This window comes from Archocentrus centrarchus, chromosome 7 (genome assembly GCF_007364275.1).
Source record: "Archocentrus centrarchus isolate MPI-CPG fArcCen1 chromosome 7, fArcCen1, whole genome shotgun sequence".
Lineage (NCBI taxonomy): Eukaryota > Metazoa > Chordata > Actinopteri > Cichliformes > Cichlidae > Archocentrus > Archocentrus centrarchus.
This window is the reverse complement of record NC_044352.1, coordinates 15,105,110-15,128,034: the sequence shown is the minus strand read 5'-3', so window position 1 is coordinate 15,128,034 and position 22,925 is coordinate 15,105,110. Positions and strand designations below refer to the sequence as shown.

General features: G+C 40.0%; 3 protein-coding genes across 6 annotated transcripts in view; all 3 read right to left on the bottom strand.

Moving 5' to 3' along the window:
• Positions 1–925: 925 nt before the first annotated feature.
• On the bottom strand, positions 926–9,647 carry LOC115782784 (RNA-binding protein 39-like). Of its 2 annotated transcripts, XM_030733201.1 has the most exons (16): positions 9,403–9,647; positions 8,822–8,879; positions 8,579–8,650; positions 7,228–7,277; positions 6,951–7,148; positions 6,584–6,637; positions 4,415–4,532; positions 4,167–4,319; positions 3,697–3,834; positions 3,550–3,615; positions 3,266–3,470; positions 2,671–2,757; positions 2,477–2,573; positions 1,803–1,908; positions 1,623–1,701; positions 926–1,459 (listed from the first exon to the last, which is right to left on the bottom strand). In XM_030733201.1, exons 2-16 carry the CDS (start codon positions 8,870–8,872, stop codon positions 1,359–1,361), a joined length of 1,575 nt encoding a protein of 524 aa, XP_030589061.1. In that variant the 5' UTR covers positions 8,873–8,879; positions 9,403–9,647; the 3' UTR covers positions 926–1,358. The 2 variants fall into 2 exon arrangements, with proteins under 2 accessions (XP_030589061.1, XP_030589062.1); XM_030733202.1 differs by lacking the exon at positions 8,579–8,650 and having other exon boundaries at positions 9,403–9,646.
• Positions 9,648–11,393: 1,746 nt separating this feature from the next.
• LOC115782621 (ammonium transporter Rh type B-like) lies at positions 11,394–13,112 on the bottom strand. The gene has a single exon (XM_030732907.1). It carries the CDS (start codon positions 13,079–13,081, stop codon positions 11,651–11,653), a length of 1,431 nt encoding a protein of 476 aa, XP_030588767.1. The 5' UTR covers positions 13,082–13,112; the 3' UTR covers positions 11,394–11,650.
• Positions 13,113–19,185: 6,073 nt separating this feature from the next.
• The window catches only part of slc12a5b (solute carrier family 12 member 5b), a 43,531-nt gene continuing 39,791 nt past the window's right edge, over positions 19,186–22,925 (bottom strand). For 2 of the 3 annotated variants that reach the window (XM_030732904.1, XM_030732906.1), the window contains exons 23-26: positions 22,720–22,922; positions 20,957–20,971; positions 20,726–20,859; positions 19,186–19,983 (exon numbers count right to left, since the gene is read on the bottom strand). In XM_030732904.1, coding sequence (XP_030588764.1) covers positions 19,892–19,983; positions 20,726–20,859; positions 20,957–20,971; positions 22,720–22,922 — 444 coding nt within the window. In that variant the 3' untranslated portion in view covers positions 19,186–19,891. The remainder of the gene's footprint in view (positions 19,984–20,725; positions 20,860–20,956; positions 20,972–22,719; positions 22,923–22,925) is intronic. The other variant, XM_030732905.1, reaches the window with a different exon arrangement.

Sequence of the window (22,925 nt, the reverse complement as noted above, 5' to 3'; positions counted from 1 at the left end):
TAGGGAGATTTACAAGACATGATCTAGCAAAACCAAACTTGTACTGTTGTCTGTGCTTTGCTTTGTAAAATCCCAAAAAGATAATGGATAGCATTAAGCTGCATCCATATAGGAAGTGACTATGTGATGCGACTATTAGAGAACTTAAATAACATTGGATTCGAAGCAGTTATGCACAAAAAACCCCACGGGCAATGTGAAGTTGGCAGGCCCTGAAATCTCAATGTTGAGGTGCGCATTTGAAGCACCTACCAAGGAAAGTGGAATACCGTTGACGTATGTAAATACAATGGTGTGCAAAAGTTTTGAGCCACACCTCATTTCTTTGTATTTTGCTAGGAAAATGGGAAGTATCACTTCCTGTGTGGGTGTTGCATTATAAATCTGAGCTGAGTAGAAAGAGGAAGCTTTCCTAGTGTGGTGTACTGATAGTACTGGATTCATTAAAGCCCCATTGAAGGCAGAAGTTGGCAAACCTACACAGTAATAGTTTTACTGTGTACTTAACTTCATTAAGATGGTGAATCATGTACCAGCAGGTGAGGGTGCATCTAAATATTCAAGTATCACTTAATTAAATGTGATTTTAGGCCAGAGGTATCAAAAATATGGCCAGGGGACTAGAACCAGCCCATAAAAAGGTTCAACCTGCAAAGAAGATGTAAGCTGCAGATTTAACTGTTTATCGCTTTTAAAACTTTGCTCCCTTAAAACATTTCAAAAATACACACTGTGTGAATATTGGATATAGTGCTGTAAACTCTGAATACTCAGACTAAGGCACAAAAAGTACCAATTTATCATTTCACCACTGTAGCACTATTATACAGGAATTCACAGGGAATGAGGAAAAACATGGGTCCAATGCTGTTAACTGACTTTAATCAGAGGAAATAAACTCCCCAAAATGGTAACAAAAACAAAATGAACCATCAAATTTGCCAAGTTTATTGGGAGCCTTCATACAAAAATGAAATTATGGTTGTATAAAGTTACAAAGGATTACTGTTTCTGTACTTTTGGCATTTAAGGCCTATCATCCCAACACATTTTTTTTCTAACTCTGCACTTTTATTTGAAATCTAAAATTTGATTTAAACAAGCAGATATGACAGTAATATTTAAAAACATGTAGACCAATAGATACCTGCAGATTACTTCTTGGTGGTAGTTTACAACACAAGCCCACAAAAAAATTTGAAAAGCAACTAAAAAAAAAATTTTTCCCCCCCCAATGGTGAGCATGAACTTGAGGCCACTTTTATTACACACAGCCAACTAACTCCAATGCAAATGTTTCAATGACATTTTTGTGAATGCAAACAAATGTATTTACAGACTTTCAGAAGCTTGTCCGACTATCGGCGTGACGGCATTAGAAGCTGCTTTGCCGTTACTGAATCAGGGAAAAGGTTGTGGTAGGTTGGTAAAGGAACATAGGCAGCAGTTATCATTTTGCCTGTGAGGTGGAAAAGGGGGAGAAGAAAAGTGTTAGAACCTGCAGTTTGACCAAGAGTCTAAAACAGAACAAATCAGCTCTACTTCCTCAAGGAAGTAGGACTAAAATTTATGGAAAGTATTCTTAAAAACTAATAGCTGCCAACTTCAGTAGTGTTATATACCTGCAAACCAGCGTCCATGAAGTGCATTTACAGTCGCCATGGCTGCTGGTATCGAGGGACACTTCACGTACACATTACCCTGTGAACAAAAAGTGGGATGAAAAAAATGTGAAAAAAAATGTTCCCAAACAAGTTCAGTGACATCTAAACTCATTTATCTTGTTTTAAGCTTCAACTTACTTGAGGAGAGTTCTTGTCAACATAAATGTGAACGATTCCCCCGTGTTTGTTGCATTCCTCAATCACATCATCTTGGATTTCAGCGGCCCAGCTGGGATCATTTTCCCTGTGTAACATTCAGCAATATTAGAAATCCAGTAAAATGTCCTGTTTGACTAAGAAAACCTTTGAAACTTTCACGATTTTAAATCCACCTGAAAACATTACAGATCTACTTCTTACTAGTCACCGTAGTTGTTTCACCTGTTCAGATTTACCTTCCTAAAGGGGACAAAATTCATAATTATCCAGAATTTAATGATCTTCTAAACAATCCAAAGTTGGATTTTATCTCATTACTTTCCCCTTAACTTATTAAGAAAGGGATTTCTTCACAGTCAGTATAGACAGGAGGAACTGAGACCATACAGACATGAAAGACTTGTCACACACTGAGTCTGGGTTTCTTGTTTCATTGTTGGCTTGCTTTCAGTTCAATCTCTACCAAATTTGCTGCAACATGAAGCACAACAAATGCCACATCTGATTTAGTCAGCCTTCTTTATGCAAACTGCAGCCCTATTAGCAAACAAAAAGTTTGTTAGTATGATCTGGTCTCAGTGCAGAGATGTAAGGGGTTAATACAAAAAAAAAAAAAAAAAAAAGAGTAAACCTATTTGAAAGAATATCCTTACGCTTGTGGGTTGAAGAGGTTGGACAGCTGAAGGCAGTGTGTGGCCAGCGGCTGAGATGGGAGGTTCAAAGCTTGGCTTGGAGCTGGAGTCGGAACAGCTAGGGAGGGGCAGGGGCGGGGAGAGAGAGAAAAAGTTTGGTCACTAAACCTTTGGCAAGAAAATCATGCCAAATATCTTCCATCATCTAGACTCACCTGCTGGAGCCCCAATGCCCCCAAAGGGTATGGAGCCAGTCATCTGTAGAGCCTGCTGAGCAGCAGGAGGGATCTTCAGACCAGTTCCTGTGGACGGAAAGAAAAGTTGTTTTGCACAGGATTAATTTTAGACACTTTACTGCAGCAGCATCAAGACACTCAGATTGTGACCTTAATAAAAACAGTGACAGTTTGGGAAAGAGATGCATGTAAAAAAGCAAACAAAACCCTACAGTCAAGGATGAGGACAGAAGAAACAATCACATCTAAGTAGGCTTCATTCATGTTTGCCTCCCTCTACCAGACTCATGTACTTTGTGGAAAAGAGTGCCCCCTGCTGCTCTCTGACTTTGTGCTAGACTTTTGTTTGCCACTGTGTTCATGCAGTGATGGGATTACTGTTGCTGTTGAGTAACAATTATAGTTAATTAAAAAAAAAGATTTGGTCTTGTTTCAATCTCACAAATGACCCCACCCATATCACACTACATGCCTGTTGTTTTACTCAATAGTTTAATAAAGATGTCTCTTCCTCTTAGTCAAACAGTTTTCAGGGACTTGATACTGCCATCAATACAGAAGGGCTATAACAAACCTTCTGCTAGTCGAGCCATCAGCTGCAGACGTCCAGTGGTGCCTAGGTCAATGCCAGTCCTCTCCAGCTCGTCATTGTCCAGGAATGAGCTGGCTGTAGAAGAGTCTGAGCGCTCTGTAACATGTCCCACCTTCATTGGCCGTCCGGCTAACTCAAAGCCGTTCAGCTGCTCCAGTGCCTTTTTTGCACATTCTGCATCTGCAAACTTCAGAAGATGAAGAGGTTATAAAGTGAACTCAGCAGCAGACAAAAAGCTGCCAAAGCAATACAAAGGCTGTGGTTACCGATATGAAGCCATATCCTTTGGATCGCCCAGTCTCACTGTCCATCATGAGCTGTATTCCTTCAATCTATGGAGAAGAAACATGTGCAGATGATTAGAATAAATTCACTTACTTACATAAAAAAATAATCTATAAATTTCTCCTGACCTTTCCAAAAGGCTCAAAAATCCCTCGAAGCATTTCTTCAGTAATATTGAAATGCAGCGAGCCCACATACAGCCGCATCGGACCTGAACTGCCCTTCTGCAGATTATTGGCAGCAGCCGCTGCTCTATTTTTCTCTGCCTGTAATTAGAATTAGGCATGCAAATAATTAGGCAGAAAGGTTAGTGTAATTACATGGAGTATGTTAAAATGATGAACTGTATTGGAAAATGAATTGCTTACTTCTGGCCTTTTTTTTGTTTATTCCTTATTACTATTATCTATTCTGTACATTTTTTTCCCCACTAATGTTTCATTCACAAACAGAAACAAGTTTTTTTTATAGTGCCTGGTATAGAGTTCTCTACTACTGAAGCATGGCAGCTGATTAATAATATGTCTAGTCACACTGAGCAAAAATAATCCACTTGTCTTATATTTAGATAAAGTTACCAGAAAGCCAGGACACTGACCTGAGAGGCCTGGACAATGATCGGCACTCCTAAAAGCCTCTGGCCAGTCAATCCAATTGCCAGAGGTACAGAGGAGGACTCCACAAACTCTATGTATGCAATACCCTTTGATCGCCGAGAGTTTCTGTCAGAGATGATTCTCACGTCTCTGACCTACAGGAAAAAAAAAAAAAAAAAAAAAAAGGGCACAGTGTCAGAAATAATTTCTTGAATTAGCTGGACTTTACACAAACTGAAAGTCAACTTACTTTTCCAACAGCTGAGAAGAAATCCTCCAGGTCTCGAGCTCTGATTCTTGCAGCAAGCTGCATGCAGAAAACTGTGCGGGCGTCCCTCTCCTCTGGTGTTAGATTGTCAATTGGTGCCCTTCAAGGAGGAAAAATCATCAACGTTAAAAATTTTTTAAATGGCTCTGGAAGGACTATAACCCAAGTAGTGAAATTAGTAGTGCAACAAATTTACATGTCACAGAAACCAATCAGTCCTCATAACAAATGCTTAATGACATAAAAACTTTAAAGATGTGATAGTTTTCTGAATTTGGGGTTTCTATACTAAAACCACCAGCATCTGGCACCACTTGAGATGACTGATGTGAAGAGGTTGAGATATTTTAGTAAGTAATCAAGATGGCTACTGTTAGTGTGGGACCAAGCAGCAAACTGGGGCTAAAAAATAAAGCAAATGTACAAAAGCCAAAAAAAAAACCCTGCTGTTCCACTTTAATGCTCTTTGAGTCTGGTACAAGACCTCATGCATTTAGTCACAGGTAAGGCTTAACATTAGGGGTGTGGCAGCTTTGTTTCACAGGTGTGCCAATGCAGGCAGCTACAAGTCAAGGGCTGTCAGACAGCCCTCACTTCTACTATAATCTGAGTGGACCTTTCAACAGTGTTTGTGGTATTGGTGCCTTGTTTTTTTTTTTTTTTAAAGTCCATCTTTTATATACAGTCTGTGAGACAATATTTTGAACCTGATATCTGTTACATAGCAGCCCTTCTGCAAACCACCACCTTATTGTGGTGGAGGGATTTGTGTCTCCCAATGATTCCAGGGGCTATGTTGTCTGTAGGGTCTTCCAAGGCAAACTGGTCCTGGGTGAGGGGCCACTCAAAGAGCAATTCAGATGATGCTTATGAGGAAAAGATCAAAGGAACAGTTTACCCTGACCGGGATAGGGTTACCAGGCCCCCACCATGAGGCCAGGATACTCGAGGGAGAGAGCCCAGTGGCTGGGCCTTTGCCCATGGGGCCCACTCTCTGCACTGATCATGTGGCGGGGAGGATGGACTGATTTGGCGCACCTAAACATATAGTGAGGGTGCACTGGGAACACCTGGCAGAGCCCCCAGTCTGTGAGATCTTCAACTCCGACCTCCAACAGAACTTCGACACAGTTTCGAGGGAGGCTGAGGACAGAGTCTGGATGGACCATGTTCCATACCTCCATTGTTGACACTGCAGCACACAGATGTGGCGGCAAGGTGCTTAGTGCCAGCTGAACTCTGCCAGGGACGCCCTTTGGTGCTGATTTTGTTCATAACTGTTATGAACAGATGAAGGCTGCTGCCTTGGTGGCCCCAGAATCTCATCTCAGCGTTTTATGAATGATGTGGCACCGTTGGCTTCATCAGGTGGTGGCCTCCAGCTCACACTGGAGTGGCTCGCAGGTGAGTGTTAAGTGGTGGGAATGAGAATTAGCACCTCTAAATCTGAGGCCATAATCCTCAACTGGAAAAGGGTGTAGAACCCACGTAGAGTCAGGGACAAGTAGCTACCATAAGTGGAGGAGTTTGGGACTGCGGTTATGATGATGCAAACGGCGCACTGGTCCGTCGTGGTGAGAGAGCTAAGCGTAAATGTAAAGCTGTCGATTTACCAGTTAATCTACATCCCTACATCCACAAGCTTTGTGTAGTGACAGAACAAGAGTGCGAATACAAGTGCTGGAAATGAGCTTCCTCCAAAGGGTGGCTGGCCTCTCCCTTAGAGATAGGGTGAAGAGAACGTGCTAGAGAAATTCTCTTTTGGCTGGCCTGGGAATGCCTCAGAGCCCCCCCCAGCTGGATGAGATGGCTGGGGAGAAGGTGGTCTAGGTTTATCTGCTTAGGCTGCTGCCCAATGACCCGGCTCCAGATAAGCGGAAGAAAATGGATGGATGTCAGTACTGCAACACCTAAATGTTCTTTTAAAGAAACTTTTCAAAGCCTCTGTTGTTAAGATGCATTTGTGCTTTGTAACCTACTCTGTTGCCCTTATTGGTCTATTTAGCTGAATGTAAGAGAATTTTACATTTGCTTGGTGATTCAAGACTTTAAAAAAAACCAAACCAAAAAAAAAAAACAAACAAACAAAAAAAAAAAAAAACAGGCAGTGTACACACATACATAAAAAAGCACCAATGTGACTTATCTTACCTGATGGGGCTCTTTTCTTTTTTGAAGGGGCTCCGACTTTTCGAACGTTTGCGACTAAAAAACAAAAATTGCCTTCATGATTTTAAATGGGGTCAAAAAGAAAAAGTCACATTTTTCCTCTTATAGAGGTATTTGGCCTGTCATATAAACAGTCATACAACATCAACAAAAACTTAAAATTCCACAATGTAATTGTAGCACACCTTTAAATAAGACCTAAACAATTCATACAATTTAAGTATTAACTGAATACTATTAGTTTCATTAAGACAAACGTTACAGCAAGCCTCCTTCACTGAACTCTACTGGAGGACCCGATAAAGTTAATGGCATATTTACTGACTTCTATGTGTAAAAGGTCACATACATAGGACTCCTACGTGCTCTATACCGCCCAGATCGATCTTTGCTTCGGGAACGGCTGCGATGGCGCTCTCTGCTGCGGCTTCGTTTTCTTTCCCGGCTCTTGCTCCTCTTCTTACTCTTCTTTCTGTCTTTGCTTTTGCTTCTGCTCCTCTTCTTCTTAGCGCCTGGACTTCGGCTCCGGCTTCGACTCCTCCTTTTCCTGTAACATGTTACAACAGTGCTATTGTTGTACAAGCACAGACATTTTGTGGTTAACATGATGGAAAACCAAAACTTACTTCTTGCTCTGGTCATCGTGTCCATTTGCATGAGAGGACTTGTTCTCATCCTAAGCAAGGTCGATAGAAGAACATCATGAGGACGTAGATGAAACATTTCATGTCGTCAAGGTAAAGGGGATGGGGTGGGACAAGAGAAAATGCAAAATATATTCAATTAATAATAATACAAACTTCCTACTGTCATGTCTGGACAGTGGCCTTTCACCACCCCAATAGCTTCCTATCCCACTCCATCTTTTTTTCTTTTACAAGGCTGCTCAATAGTTAATGCAACAAAGCAAAGGGAGAGTTTCCAAGATATTAGCTCAGTTCAGGAAGCTTTGACATAGTCAGGTATTTCTCCACCAATACCCTTCTAATAGGTCGTACCAATGCCACTATTTGTGCCTAAACACGTGACCACGTATGGCCCACGGCCACTAAAAGAGATCCTGTGTGGTTGGTGTCAGTCCAGAGATCTTCACCCATTTTCGTTCTTGGACTGTAAGAGCTCGATGCCACCTCTGTCACACATCTTGCCCTGAAGCAAACAGGGATTCACACTTCTTAGTAATATTGACGCCCAAGCAAATAAATAAATAAAAAGATTAATTCAGCCACGTGTTACACTACCATCATCTTTAGTTTACATTAATAAATAATACTTACAACCTTTTGACTTAAGGAATTATTATCTATTGAAAATAAATCATTTTACCATACAATAAAAGGCAGATGTATCTATTTTACAGATATTCTAGAAATATATCAATATCTGTGGTGTTCTGTAGCATGCAAAAATCAAGATGCTGATTCACATTACAGTTGGCTAAGGCAAAGAGGCAGTATTCATATTTACGTGCGAGAGAAAAGTTACTTTCAATATTTCTGCTACGGAACTATGACAAAATGTGATCTTTGGATTTTCAAGAACGTCTGTAGCTAAGCCACTTACAGTTTGACAGAGACATAAATACAATAACATGACGAAATTATATTTAAGGACAACTTTATAAGCTAATTCTTGCTAAAGAGCAGATTTATTAATGCTTTATAACAAAAATATAGTCTTGCTGAAATCACACACCAAAGGGATATTTTTTTTTTTTTTATCATTACACAACATTTTTCTTGGGAGAAAAAAAAAAAAAAAAAAAAAAAACCTCAACAAGTGCACATTCAGGAACAATGATAACATGCAGACTGTAAATCTGAATACTGCCTCCTTTGCTGGGCAAGTAAAGATGGGCTTATCAACCACTGGCATTCACCTTGTTGCAACCGAATAGGGATTGGATGTTCTGGGTTGAATCTCTTTTAGTCCTAAAGTGAACCACAGTACATCAGTATATGCGCAATAACTACCTTCCTTTTTTTCACAGTTCACAGTGGAATCAAAGATGAATTCATGGGAGTAGAGGTGAGATATCATTAGGGAAGTCTATAAAGAGAGATAGATGTGGATTTATTTATAATTCTGTATTGCGTCTTAAATACTCAATCACACCACACAACATTCAAGTTAACTTTGTCACAGTAGCAAATATAAAAGGTCTAAAATAAAAAGGACTAACAGCAACACAGGCCTCATTTCTCCAACTTTTAAACCCACCTTTCTGTATGGAGCCTCCAGCATAGCCTCAACGTCAAAGTCATCAGCCATATTGATCCTGCAATAAGAAAAACAAGACAGTGACCCATCTACACACGAGAAACTATAATGTCCGGGGTAATAGCTACAAGTATACACTGGGTGGTAACGACAAATAAGACCGAATGCTGGGTTTTCTTCTTAGTATCGTCTCCTTAATATACAGTCCATTGCACGATCGGACACATACTAAAAATATGAAATCTACGAATTTATTTCCATTTGAACAACAATAAAGCTTACTAAAAACGTAGCGTTGCGCACGCGTCTGCCTCAAAACGAAGCTAATGCTAACTCGCCACCATGTCCGTCCTTTCAGGGGCCCGCTTTAACAATTTATGCTGACCATTTTCATAATATGAATATCAACAGGCTTACATATATAAAATTGACAATCAACTAAAAACCATTTAGACGTGTTTTACTCGACTTCAAACAATGTTTATGGCGAAAAGCAAAAGGAGGCGCTTAGCTTCCAATATGGCTAAAAAGCTAACGGCGTTTCCGCGGTATCGAGCTTCATTAGCAAACATTGACGTTACCGTGTGAGATTGATGGAAATGGTGTGCCAAAGTCAAACTATCACGGGAAACGTGTTGCTGTAGAGATTCCTCTTCGACGCTTCTCTTTGTGTAGATCACACAAAGCCAAGATGAAGTCACAATTTCGGAAGTTATATAACCTCGTTTTAGGAAGTCCCCGTTGCAGGTCGTGGCCTGGTACCTCACCGTTCGCCTTCCTTCTTCTTCGCGCTCTTCCTCTGCTGTGATCATTCACAGCAGAAACGCCGTTTTGGTGCTGAACTGCTGCCACCTACTGGAGCAGAGGATCACTTTAACCGCCACTTTTGGCCAGCAGCATATTATGGTTCCACTCTCTCTTTCTCTCTCTCTCTCTCACACACACACACACACACACCACCACCACCACCACCACCAACAACAACAACAACAACAATGACTACTACTTCCAGGTAGAGATCAGTCGAAATTTTCAATATCTCAAAATTTCGACTTACTGGCTGAGTATCTTGAAATAAGTTACTTCTGAGTAAATTGATATTTTGACATACCTAACTCAAAATTTTGAGTTATTAAGTCTCTGACCCCATTTCTTTCAGTGGTGGAAACAAGCTTCCATACATGACCACGAGGTGGGGGGACCACATGCAAAGGGAACAGTTGCAATTCAAATAATTTAATATTGGTGTAAACTGGTGCCACATGATCACTTAAGAGATTAATTTCCAAAGGACAAGATAATAATTCTTTCAGTATTTAATGGGAAATGTTTGTTTACTGCATTATATTCATTCATATTTTGAATTTTCACCTGGTGTCTAAAATTTGCATTTTCCAAGACATTTCTACTATAAACTGATGAATAAAAGACACATATTGGTTTATGAAACTGCATCTGAATGTAGGAACTCCAGTGTCTGAAGATGACCCGTTTGGATTTACCTCATAGACAAGCATGATAACAAGCATGCTATGTCAGAAGCAAGCTGTCATAAGAAAAATCTCTGATCCTAAATGTATAAATATAAATTTGGGTAATTACTCATCCCTGAATATTTAGTAAATAGCAGTGCTCACTTATTTCATCCTTAAATCATGACTTGCCTGCCATTTTTACTCAATTAATTCATTTTCAATAGGCTGTTCTTTTCTTCTTTAAATTATGCACTAAATATCTCTGGGCATTTAGTGGCTTATTGTTAATAATTCCTGGAAATGTCATTAGTTATTAAGTACACCTACCTATTTAGAGAGTTAAACATTGTAGATTTCAGAAAAAAGTTAAATATTAATCACCCCCAGACTTTTGGGGAGTTTAGAGAGACATTTATTCTGTCACTATCTAAGGTTTAGTCTAAGTCAGTAGGATTAAAACAAAACACTGACAACTGTTTAAAATAGTGACTTTGCACTCTGCTCCTTTCAGGCATTAATTATATTTATTATCTTGTATCTTTTATATCAGACTATATAAAGTTAGTGCCTGCAGGATGTTAGAATTACAGTAGTGGTGGAATAACAGTCCCGACCGTCTGACCAATGATTCTCTGTTTAGCCTGTAAAACGCTACTGAGGGCCCTAACAACTGGGAAATCACATTTCCTGGGGAGGACTCTTTTGGGTCAGTTTGACGGCTCTATGTTGCCATCTAGTGAACACTGAGCAAATTGCAACTTCTTTGACATCCAAATGTTTCCTGTTAGAGATCAATAAGTTATCTATATTTATATATTTATATCTATTTTTCAGATAATGATTGGTAATATATTTTAAAGTATCAACACTGCACTATTTACTTTCAGCCCTATTTTATATTTTATTTTATATATTAGTTTTTATATATTAGTATATATTATTTTATATATTAGTATTTCACACTAATGCTATTACTTCTTTTAATATTTACACTCTAAACTGTGTCTATTCTCCTCCTGCAGACCCTGAATTATTAACATTAAAAACTGGTAGAAAAACAACAATGTCAAATTTGCTCTTTAACACTCAGTTTCCTTTAATGTTTGCATGCAGGGAAATTAATAACACCCTTATTATTTTTATTAGGCAGTGTTGGACACAATCATGACTGTGATCACTGGTGAAACCTATTTACAATGAAATGAAAAGAAACAAAGAAAAGTAATTATTACTGTAACACAGACTGTCATTAATGCAGTAATTTCTTTACTTTCAAAGAATAATATGGGCTCACTTATACTTGTTTTCTGCGTCATGCCAGTTAAATGCACTGGCAGGCTTTGGCTGCTGATCATCACACAGTAGAATCTTCAACACTAATTGTATTGCTGTGTTTAAGTGTGAGTGGTGAATCATAGTTTGGAGGAACTTCAAAAAACAGCTCATCATCGAAACAGAAATCATCAGAAGGTGATGCAAAGCACGACAGCCTCAAGACGAACCCTGTGAGTATACCTCCCAGTGCTGACAGTCCTATGGTGGAGAATATAGCTGCGACCTGGAAGAGAGCCTGTTCCTTGGCAGTCCTCCCCAAACCTGCCTTTAAACCAGGGATCATCATCTGGAGCTCTTGCAGCTTGGGGTCCCCTTCCACTGGTGCTCTGTGGGTGAAGATCTCATAGAAACTGGGGCCGTAAATGTCCTCATTAGCGGCCAGTATGGCACATATTCCTGCAATGCAGGATATAAGTCCAGTTAGACCGTGCAAGTTATGTATCCCGCACTGATCTTGGATCCTGAAGCGTTGTGCCAAGATGGGGCTCAAGTACTTGTAGCCCAGCATGCATGCAGCACCACCTATCATACCCAGACTGTATGCAGCTGCAGGCGATATCATCATATCCACAGATGCCCCAACTGTCACACCTCCAGCCAGGGTAACATTCTGAATATCAGCCATGGTAAGCTTGCCATTTTTATTCAGCATGGCAGAAAGAGCAAAAGCTGTAAGTGTGGAGGCACTTAGTCCGATGAAGGTGTGGAGGATAGCCCTGTGCTGATCATCTCCTTTCAGGACTAAAGCTGAATTGAAGGAGGGCCAGAACACCCAGAGGAACAAGGTTCCCATTAGACACAGGATGTCAGAGTGGTAACTAGTGTTCTCCTTTGCATGGCCTTCATTTAGTGAAGGCCTGTACATCACAAAAGTGACACCCAAACCAAAATAGCAGGCAAAGAGATGGATGAGAATAGAGCCTCCTGCATCATTGATCTTCAGATACTTAAGCACAGCCCATTCTGTGACGGCAAACACAGGAACCTCCAGCAGAGCCATGGCCAGCATCTGCAACGGACTGGTCTTCCCCAGCACTGCCCCGTAAGATATCAGGACTACGGCACAGGCAAACTCTGCATTTATGAGGTTGATCACTCCCAGGTGGATCTTACCGTCGTGGCTGAACTGGAAGTAGCCCTGCACCAGAATGGCCCACTGGATGGCAAACGTAGCTATGAGGAAGTTGAAAACCATCCCCCCAAAACCGTAGAGCCGGAAAAATGCCAGCAGGCACCCAAAACCCACGAATATCATGAAGTGTATGTCTGCAAAGAAAGGGTAGTCCCTGTACACTGCATTGTGCATGGAGTTGGTCTGATTAGTTTGGAATTTGGCATCAGCCTCTTCATCATAGGTAACAAATGCTGCATATAATACAACAATAATCACCTCTGTGATGAACACAAATACAGGTAATCTCACTCGAAGATTGGCCGATTGTTTCTTCATGCTGAGAGCTCTTCAGAGCAAATGACACTCATTTCTTTTGCACCCTGGATTATCTCTGTTTAGATAAGGGAGGTCAAAGGCACTGCTAAACCCACTGAAACGCACCAATATTCCTCCCCCCTGAGAAATGACATTGTGTGGACTTTGCTCATATTAAGACATCCAAAGTCAGCATTCTAGTTCCTTCTGTGTTGAAAACCCACTTTTTTTTCAAGGCTGTTGTGCACTATTTGAAAATTCTATTTAGTTAAAAAAGAGAAAGAAAAAAAGTGAGCCAAGGGGGTCAGGGGTATAACATACACAACGTTTAACTTTCAGTCACTCAGTGTAAATCTAATATTCTTTTTAGTAATTCAATTCTCACAATAGCCATTCAGGATTAAAATATAACCCTGCTAGTATGATCCAGCTGATGGACAGTCAGAATGTTCCAGATGTGATTTATGTTCTACAATTTTTGTTCCGGGAGGGTGAGTACATCCACATAAATGCTTCTCACTGTGGTCGTCTTCTGCTGAGATGCAGTCGCTGCCCTCAAGGTTATTATAGTTAAATAAATTAAAAACTAAAACTAGATATCCTATGATGATATGACGCCATATCCTTCCTCCTCCACAAGACCCTTTCACACATAGACACTGGTAAGGGGAACTATGTGAGAGTGCTGTTTGTAGATTACAGCTCAGCATTCAACACCATAGTTCCCTCCAGGCTGGTCTCTAAGCTGCTGGACCTGGGCCTGGGCCCATCCCTGTGCAGGTGGGTTCACAGCTTCCTGACCAGCAGACCACAGGTGGTACGAGTGGGTCACCTCACCTCATCCTCCCTCACCCTCAACACTGGATCCCCCCAAGGCTGTGTGCTCAGCCCTCTGCTGTACTCACTGTACACCCATGACTGCGAGGCCACGTCAGAGTCCAACGTCATCATCAAGTTTGCTGACGACACTGCTGTTGTGGGACTAATCTCTCACAATGAGGAGACAGCCTACAGGAGAGAGGTCTCCCGCCTGGAGAACTGGTGCCAGGAGAACCACCTCCTGCTCAACGTCAGCAAAACGAAGGAACTGATTGTGGACTTCAGCAGGAAGCAGCAGAGGGACTACCATCCACTTGTCATCAGTGGTGCTGAGGTGGAAAGAGTGGACACTTTCAAATACCTGGGAGTGACCATCTCACAGGACCTGTCCTGGACTCATCACATAAACATCACTGTGAAGAAGGCCAGACAGCGTCTCTACCTCCTCAGGCGGCTGAGAGACTTCAAGCTCCCACTCAAGGTGCTCAGGAACTTTTACACCTGCACCATCGAGAGCATCATGCGTGGGAGCATCACCACCTGGATGGGAAACTGCACCAAGCAGGACTTCGTGGCCCTAAAAAGGGTGGTTCGTTCAGCTGAACGGACCATCAGAACCACCCTCCCCAACCTGCAGGACATTTACACCAAGCAGTGCAGGCTGAGGGCCATGAAGATCCTAAAACAGCCCAGCCACCCCGGACACTCTCTCTTCTCCCTGCTCCCATCAGGCCGGCGTTACCGCTGCCTGAGGGCTAAGACTGAAAGGCTGAAGAAGAGTTTTTACCCACAAGCCATCCATCTGCTCAACTCTGAGCCCTAACTGGACCATTATTGCACAATGTAAATATTATAATTTATAAAAGTGTGTATAGTGTATAGTATATAGAGTATAGTGTATAGTGTGAATTACTTTTTTTTATTTTTATTCTTCTTATTTATATGTGTGTGTATATATGGTTGCAGGTACAAAATACATTTCACTGTGCATTGTACTGTGTATAACTGTGCATGTGACAAATAAACACTATCTTAATCTTAATCTAAATCTCTTAATCTTAGATGTGAAAAAAGTTAACTATACTTTTGAAAAAAAAATTTTAACTGAAAAATGAACGAAAATAAAATAAAAATATAGAAGAACTCTCCTTAGTTTAATCTTTGTCAGTTTGGTAAAATTTGCTCTCATAACTTGCCTTAAGAGGCAAGTTTACTGAGACTTTGAATGTCTACAAGACCATGAGTCAAAAAGTGCTTCATTTTTCCAAGACAACCAAATGTGAGTAATGGCGTGAGATATCATGAAGGCACATCAAGAGTTGCAAAACACCAGTGATAAAATCATCCTAATCTATAAGGAGACACTGTAGAAAATATGACAAATATTTCACCTGTTTTACTAAAATTACTTTAATTACTTGTACATGATTCCGTACATGGTAGATAAAACAAACTGCCTAAAATCTATAAATCTCTAAAACTTGTACTGACAAACATGAAAGGTGTTTATCCCCACATGTAAAAATCACAGATGTGCATTACAAATGTCTTCACCGTCTCGTGCTTCAGCATGCTGTACACGCAAGAACAGGCGTCAAGTACATACACACACACACACACACACGGACACATGCGTTCTCTAAAGGACTTTTAAAAGTCTAACTTTAAAATTCTTCATGCTACAGTGACCCACAATGTCCTGCAAACAGCTTATGAATCAATAGTAACTACAGATAACTAAGAAGCACTGAGGGCTGCACTAGGGAGCCCCTGAAGTCCCATGAGCTCAAACGTTTTTTTTTATCTTGATTTCAGGTTGCACACAGCCACCATATAATGGTAATCAGCTAATCAAGTTTCATGTCAGAATGTCCACAATGAATACATTGCTGCTCTTACGCAGAGAGAGGCTAGTCAAGTATCAGGTTAAGTATCAAAAATTCCTAGAAATGTAATTAGTTATTATATGCACCTTGATACATAGCGAGTTGAACATTATTGGTGTCAGGAAAGTTAAGTATTATTCATTCCTTGAAATGTAGGCAGTTAGATATTTACTCCAAAAATGCTTAGTCTAAGTCAGAAGGAACAGGGTGTAATTTTATCCCCGGCGGGTGGGAGGGGTGGGGTGGGGATTATCTGGATCCTGTTCAATTCCAACTTTTCATTAAGCCACAAAGCACCGCTGTTTCACAGTGAAAACTACCACTAACTAAATAAAGGATAAATGAAAAGGATTTAATGGAGCTAATGAAGTTTAGGTTTCACCTCAGGCTGTCTACAATGAATGTACTATTGCTGCTCTTACACAGGGAGAGGATCGTCATCATTAAGAATCGCTGGGTGCGCAGGCTGTGCACCATACAGTCCTCATGTATTGCAAGCGAATGATCTCCGTTTGTAGGAGCAGCAAGAACTAGGACATTTCCCTGGGAAATTAAATTTGATTAGATGAGTGGTCTTCATTATGTGCTGTAATTGCTCAATCACACTAGAGTAAAAGTAGGATAGCAGCCTCCTTATGAAAATCAAAACAAAAAAATTCTGAGGTTTTCTGGTGGTTGCAGTTAATTTTTTTCACTTTTGCCGACTGATTGCAAGTAGTTGTAGCGACAAAGTGGTCGCCCAGAGGTTGAGCATGCAACACCCTCAACCTCTGGGTGTCACTTTTGATCACAAGGTGATTGCACGGGTCTACAAACAATTACTTTTAGACAGATCTTTCTGTTTAATTTCTGTGTATGTTGACTACAACACATTTGCAACTTCTGGCATGGTTTAACCTCATTCAGTGGCAAACTGATACCAGCCTGACTCCGTCTTGATGCACCAGCTACTTTGAAGACAGCAAGTGGAGGAAGATCTTGTCTCCATCTTCGAAGTAACCATTTCAAAGGCAATGAGCTCACAGGTTCATTGTAATCCAACCAAGCTGTGACTGCAGCTTAAAGAGACACAATTTTATAGTAAGGGTAACTTTTGTGCACAAAATTAAAAAAAAAAAAAAAATACAACCTTATGGGACTTTATTGGTTCCACACTGCACAGATATTTATCAAATGGAAAGTACATGATTGCGTCTGTGATGGTGTTGTTTTTTGGGGTTTTTTTGTATATGCTACAGAATCAAAATCATATACAATAAATCAGAAGGCAATTAAAACAATTGTGTGGTCGAATCCTTTAGGCTAACTGTTTTATATCTTTGCCAATAAATTACTGTACAAAAATAATCAGTTAAGGGGAAGAAGAACTCAACTCACCTAACACTGAAACCACTGTGCACCATATAGCCTAGATACATATGTGGAGAAAAACTATTATTACTGAAAGCATTGTTTCAATACTGATTTATAAACTATGCACATTCTGAGGTGCTAGTCTTATCTTACTAAAGTTTTACAAAACTGGTTCAATTTGACAAGTCCAAAGGTCTATGAAGAACTTTATGTCTGCTGTTTATTAAAAATCACTAAACCACACACGAAGAGAAGTTAAATATCCTTTATATACATGCTCACACACACAAAAATCTTCATTTCTGAGAGACAGGATCATCAAATTTAATTTCTAAGTCATAGTAAAAGTTTAATATGCACCTTCTACAATTCCTCAATAAATCTTCCATTGGTCTAACTTCTCTGCCTTGTCAACACCACAGCTGATTCCTTCATATTTTCAAATGGAGTACAGCAGCAAATCAAAATGATAAACATATAGTTGTGAGGTGCTGTGAGGTAATTATGAAAGCCAATAGACAGTGAGTCTGGTAGCCTGGTAGACTGATAAAAACTAGAAAGGTTGCTCTGTCTAAATGTAGAAAACGCCAGCGTACTATTAAACATTAATACTGTTTTGTATTTTGGAGAGTTCTGTGCAACTACTGCCTCTACAAAGTTGCTGCTAACAGTGAAAAATCTGCCAAATAACTACTGATCAAACGACTAAATGCAGCTTTAAAACCTCCGGTTCACTTAAACATATGAAATGCACTCACTGACCACTTCATTAGGTACACTTTTTTGGTTGGACCTCTTTTTGCCTTCAGAACACCTTCATGCATCATGGCACAGATTTAACAAGGCATGGGACACATTCCCCAGAGATTTTAAACTTTCTTTTCCACCACATCCCAAAGGTGCACTGACTGAGATCTGGTAATGATAGGTGCCATTCGAGTACAGTGAGTTCAATGAGTTCATGTTCAAAAACCAGTGATTATCTGATCTTTGTGATATGGTGCATTATCCTGTTGAAAGCATCAGTGGATGGGATGGACATCAGCAACAATACTCAGGTAGGCTGTGCTGGTTAAAGGGTTGTCAGTGACTACTAAAGGGGTCCAAAGTGAACCAAAAAAATATCCTCCACACCATCACACCACCAGCAGCCTGAACTGTTAATACAAGGCAGGATGGATCCACGCCATGTTGTCTTCATATTCTGGCCCTACCATTTGAATGTTGAAACAGAAATTGAGACTCAGTGTGTTTTACTTGTGCGCTGTCCTCTACTTTTATCTTTTTTCCCCAATCTCTCCCCCTATTTTTTGCCCTGCCCCTGGAAGGGGGACCGGAGTTTTGTTTTTGGTATGTTTGTTAAATGTGTTTGGAACAAAAGAGCACTCTGCTTGCTAAAGCTGTTGGACAGGACAGGCTTTATTAAAAAAAAAGAAAAAAAAAAAGAACTCTATAAAGACCAGGCAACGTTCGTCCAATATTGCTCAATTTGGGTGACCCGGTACAAACTGTAGCCTCAGTTTCCTGTTCTTAGCTGATAGGAGTGGTACCCGGTGCAGTCTTCTGCTGCTGCAGCCCATCCACTTCAAGGTTTTACAAATTGTGCACTCTGCATACCTTGGTTGTAACAAGTGGTTATTTGAGTTACTTTTGCCTTCATATCAGCTTGAAGCAGTCTGGCCATGCAACTCTGACCTCTGGCAGCAAAGCTTTGGTTGGGTAGAATCATGTCTACATGCCTGAATGCATTAAGTTGCTGCTGTATAGATATTTGCATTAACAAGTATTAGAACAGGTGTACCTAAAAAAGTGGCCAATGATTGCACATTTTAATATATTTAATGAATTTCAGATGGTTGGATAGATTGCATTAAGTCTTCATGTTTTCTATGTAGGCTTTTAGCATCTATACAAAAAAAGTCAATAAGCCTATTTTTTCAAAATATCAAACTATTCCTTTTTGTGCACTTGCCATACATGAAGTAATAATAAATATATAATAAATTACTTTTTACAATCTTTTTCCCCCAAAACACACAATGAAAAAAAAAATCTGAAATAAAAATGTTTGAAATGCTGTTGATTTATTTAATAATCTATTTTAGTGCAAAACAAAGACTAGCACAGCAATGATGGTGTAATTTTAGACTTAGGGGAGTAAAATGAATGCACACCTGTCTTAAATCAGTTTGATCACACTGGCTTTTGTATGTATTCACATAATGACAAACTGTTCCCAAACGCCAGTATTATATCTTAAATACTTATAGCCACACTATGAAACACAAAAACAGACAAAGACACACAACTAACATAAATACATAAATAACATCGATACTAAATGATAGAAAATAAATAGAAACGGTGAAGAAATGGCATTCCTCTTTTATCAGTAATGGGGGACAAAAGCAAGAGGAAAACACTGAAGCTAGAAAGCTGATTTTTAAAATTTGGCAAACTTCTATTTTCTGAGGATAACTTTATGAGGTCATTTGTTCTGTAATTAAATCCTTAAACTGCTGAATTTGTTCTTGATCTGAAGAGTCAAGAACAAGGTGATAACAGCTATGTACTCAAGGTAATCCCTGCAGCACATGGTTCTGTGTACTCTGCACTCTATAGGTTACTTGGAAACACATTCAGCTGAATCTACATAGTATTTCACCTGAAAAGTCTGAGTACAATGCGTGGTGGCAGGTGACAGGATAGGTGTGTACGGAGGGAGGAGAGGACAGAGTCCATGTAAATGTTGTTAAGAGATCATGAAAGTCCTTCAGGAGTAGATGGTGATGACCTCACGTCCACCTCCGCGCACTAGGAGGACTCTATTGAGACCTTCAGTGAGCACCTCAAGAAACTCCATGTCTGGGAAACAATTATAGTCAAGGAATGTTTTTAATACCCCAGTGATAAAGTTTATTGTTTGAAAAGGTGACAATAACTAGTTAAAATTGTTATTGATCTAATCTGATCTTACTAAAGGGAAATGGCTAAATATTCAAAGAAGCTGCAATAACTTGGATTTATGCTGAGACTCCACAGGAGGATTTTCAACACTGTTGTGCAAAAAAAAAAAAAAAATTAAAATTATTCGAATTAATTTGATATTTCACCCCAGTGACAGACACCAGCATGTTCATTGGAACTGATAAAAAGCCAGATAAGCTTTTACTCTATTATATTTAAATAGATATCACTAAAATCATTTTTTGTGTAGCTAAAAGTATTAACTAGTTTCATTTAAACTGGGGCCCCTAAGCATAATTTCTTAAAGCGCAGGGTAAAAGAAATTTCATTTAGCTATATTTGAACCCGAACCACAATTTTTTAAAAGTCTGGCCAAGTAGTTTTAATACCTAATATCAACCAAACATCGACTTCTGCATTGCATTTTACTTTTCTTTCTTTTTAATCATATTCTTAATAGATCTGCATCACCTGCTCTTCTGATCATGTCTGACTGAAATAGGTGGCGCCCAACTGATCCATTTTATGCAATACTGCAAGATGGCTGTGCTCCAGGAATCATTGATTTTTAAAGTAAAATGATGATCTGAACTGAACTAAAATACAAAGACAAACACAGAACAGTATGTGAGTTGGATACAGTTTTCATCGCCCACACGGTTCTTTGGTGGCCCAGGCATGTTGAGCAGGACAAGTTTCGCTTCCTTGGACTTCTTTGTGATGACCTCATTAAGCCTCATTGCTGTATGCATACGCCTCACATCAGTCTGGTTCCTGAGGCAGGAAACATTGGGTCACAGCAGGGTTGGTTCAAAAATCGATCTTTGAGCTGGTCAACTCAGTTGCTAAGTCTAAAAATGAAAATACTTACAAGTTCTCCCATTCCCTGCAGCGTGTGTGGAGGGAAACAATATTTGGTATGTCACACAGAAGGCTGCATTAATTGTTTTTTTTTTTTGGTTTCAATAATGTGATATAGTGTACATTTTAATTAAATCTTTTACATTGACTGAGTACCTTAGAAGTGGATAGAACACAGCACGAGCTGGAAATTTCAGTATATTAATATTTCCTCTGAGTTTTATTGAGGACTGTTGTTTTGTCCCGTTCGTTTTTCATAGATTCTCTAAGCTCCTCTTTTTTTGTCACCTCTTTTGCTTCAAACCAGAGGTCCTGTTAAAAAAAAAGACTTCTTGCTCCTCAAAAATGTTTGCTCACAGGGGATCTTCTATTATGGCTCGGTAACACCAGAATAAAACAGGACAGCGACCTTCTTGCAACTAGGAAAAATCTATGGTTGCCTGGTGATTGCACTGAATATTTTTGCATCAAATTGCAACCAGCTAGTCTTCCAAACCCTCAACCTCTGTGCGACCACTTTTGAATGCAAGGTGACTGGAAAGGTCACCTGGTGGGAGGCAGTCTCGCAGTTCATCTCAGGCTGACTGCAGTCACTTGCAGACAAATTGGCTAAAGCTTTCAACTCAAAGTTTAATTTATCAATACAGATAGGTTGGCAACATGTTGCAAGTAGTTAATGTGAATTTCTGTGTATGTAGATGACATCACACACATGCAATCTGTTTATTATCACATGTATTATTCCATGTATCTGCAAACTGATAGCAGGCCGACTCTTATCACTGTTGTATCACTGTCTTGAGGCACCAAAGTCACAAGTGGTTGCAGATCTGTTGTCTGTCTTCATGACAACCATTTCAAAGGCAACAAGATAGCAATTTCATTGTTAAACTGTTGCAATAATTTTATTTGTGCTGTGGTCTCCAACCATTGTTTTCCCTAGCGTGGGAAGAAGGGAGTCACAGGTAAATCATATACCTTATAAAGCAGCAAGATGAGGATGATGATAATGTTGTGAACTGATATTATATAAAATTTAACTGAATTCCAAATACACAACAAATTACTCTGCTTTGTTGGGGACTGTAATTAATCTAGATATTCATTACACTCTATTGCATCCTCACAACAAGCCAGCAAAGTGTAATTTTTGTTTTGTATTATTATGCCACACTGGTAGATAAAAGTAAACAAATTCTGTTGCGTGATACTAGAAATATTTTTGTCATACATAAGTATCATGCGGCATAACAGAAATTTATTAAAAAAACATGGGCATGCAGAACTTGAACTTGGAAAAATCTCTTTTTTCATTTCACTGTCAAGTTCAAAGTTTTGTTTGCCACAATCTTGCTTTGAATCCTGTAACATGGGTCGATGCACACAAATATTTACAAATGACCCGTGTGTGTGTGTGTGTGTGTGTGTGCGTAGGTCATTCGGCTCAGCCACAACATGACAGTCACTGACTGGTAAAGTGAATGATATTGGTGTCAACTCTTCTAATCCCAATCCCACTAAACGTCCAAAGGATGTGCCAGAACAAGCCTGCTCCACAGAAACCCCACACCACGACCAACAGGACCCATCTGCTGCCAGACATCCCAGAGGCCCTGTGTCCATGCCCGGATGGGTTCAGAGCTGTTTTTCTCAACATGATTGCACAAATTTGGACAGGTAGTTTTAAAACTGTGGCTGATCTGATTATGTTGGGCGTGATGTCTGTTTCCTGAGCAGAAAAGCTGGGCTAAATTAAGCTGACAGATCACTCACGGCTTCATGCTGAAGAGGTCTTTGCCTGCTTCTGGGGTTGCCGTTAGCAGAGTCTTCTCCTTCCCTGTACCCTTGCTGTCGGGCCAAGCGACAGCACCCCCTGCAGGTGCAGCAGGGGACGTGGGGCTTGTGGGGCTGGTTGGTGTGGAGACATTTTTACTGTGGATCAGCTGTACCTGTTGTGGGTTGGAGACAGCCTCAGACTG

Bases quoted from the DNA above. Each gene is read 5' to 3' on its own strand.
- LOC115782784 (XM_030733201.1), bottom strand. From the start codon at position 8,872: ATGGCTGATGACTTTGACGTTGAGGCTATGCTGGAGGCTCCATACAGA. The intron at 2,758-3,265 runs GTTTGTTATAGC...TTCCGTCCACAG, and splicing joins GATGGCTCGACTAGCAGAAG to GAACTGGTCTGAAGATCCCT. The intron at 1,702-1,802 runs GTAAGTTGAAGC...TTTTGTTCACAG, and splicing joins TTGACAAGAACTCTCCTCAA to GGTAATGTGTACGTGAAGTG.
- LOC115782621 (XM_030732907.1), bottom strand. From the start codon at position 13,081: ATGAAGAAACAATCGGCCAATCTTCGAGTGAGATTACCTGTATTTGTG.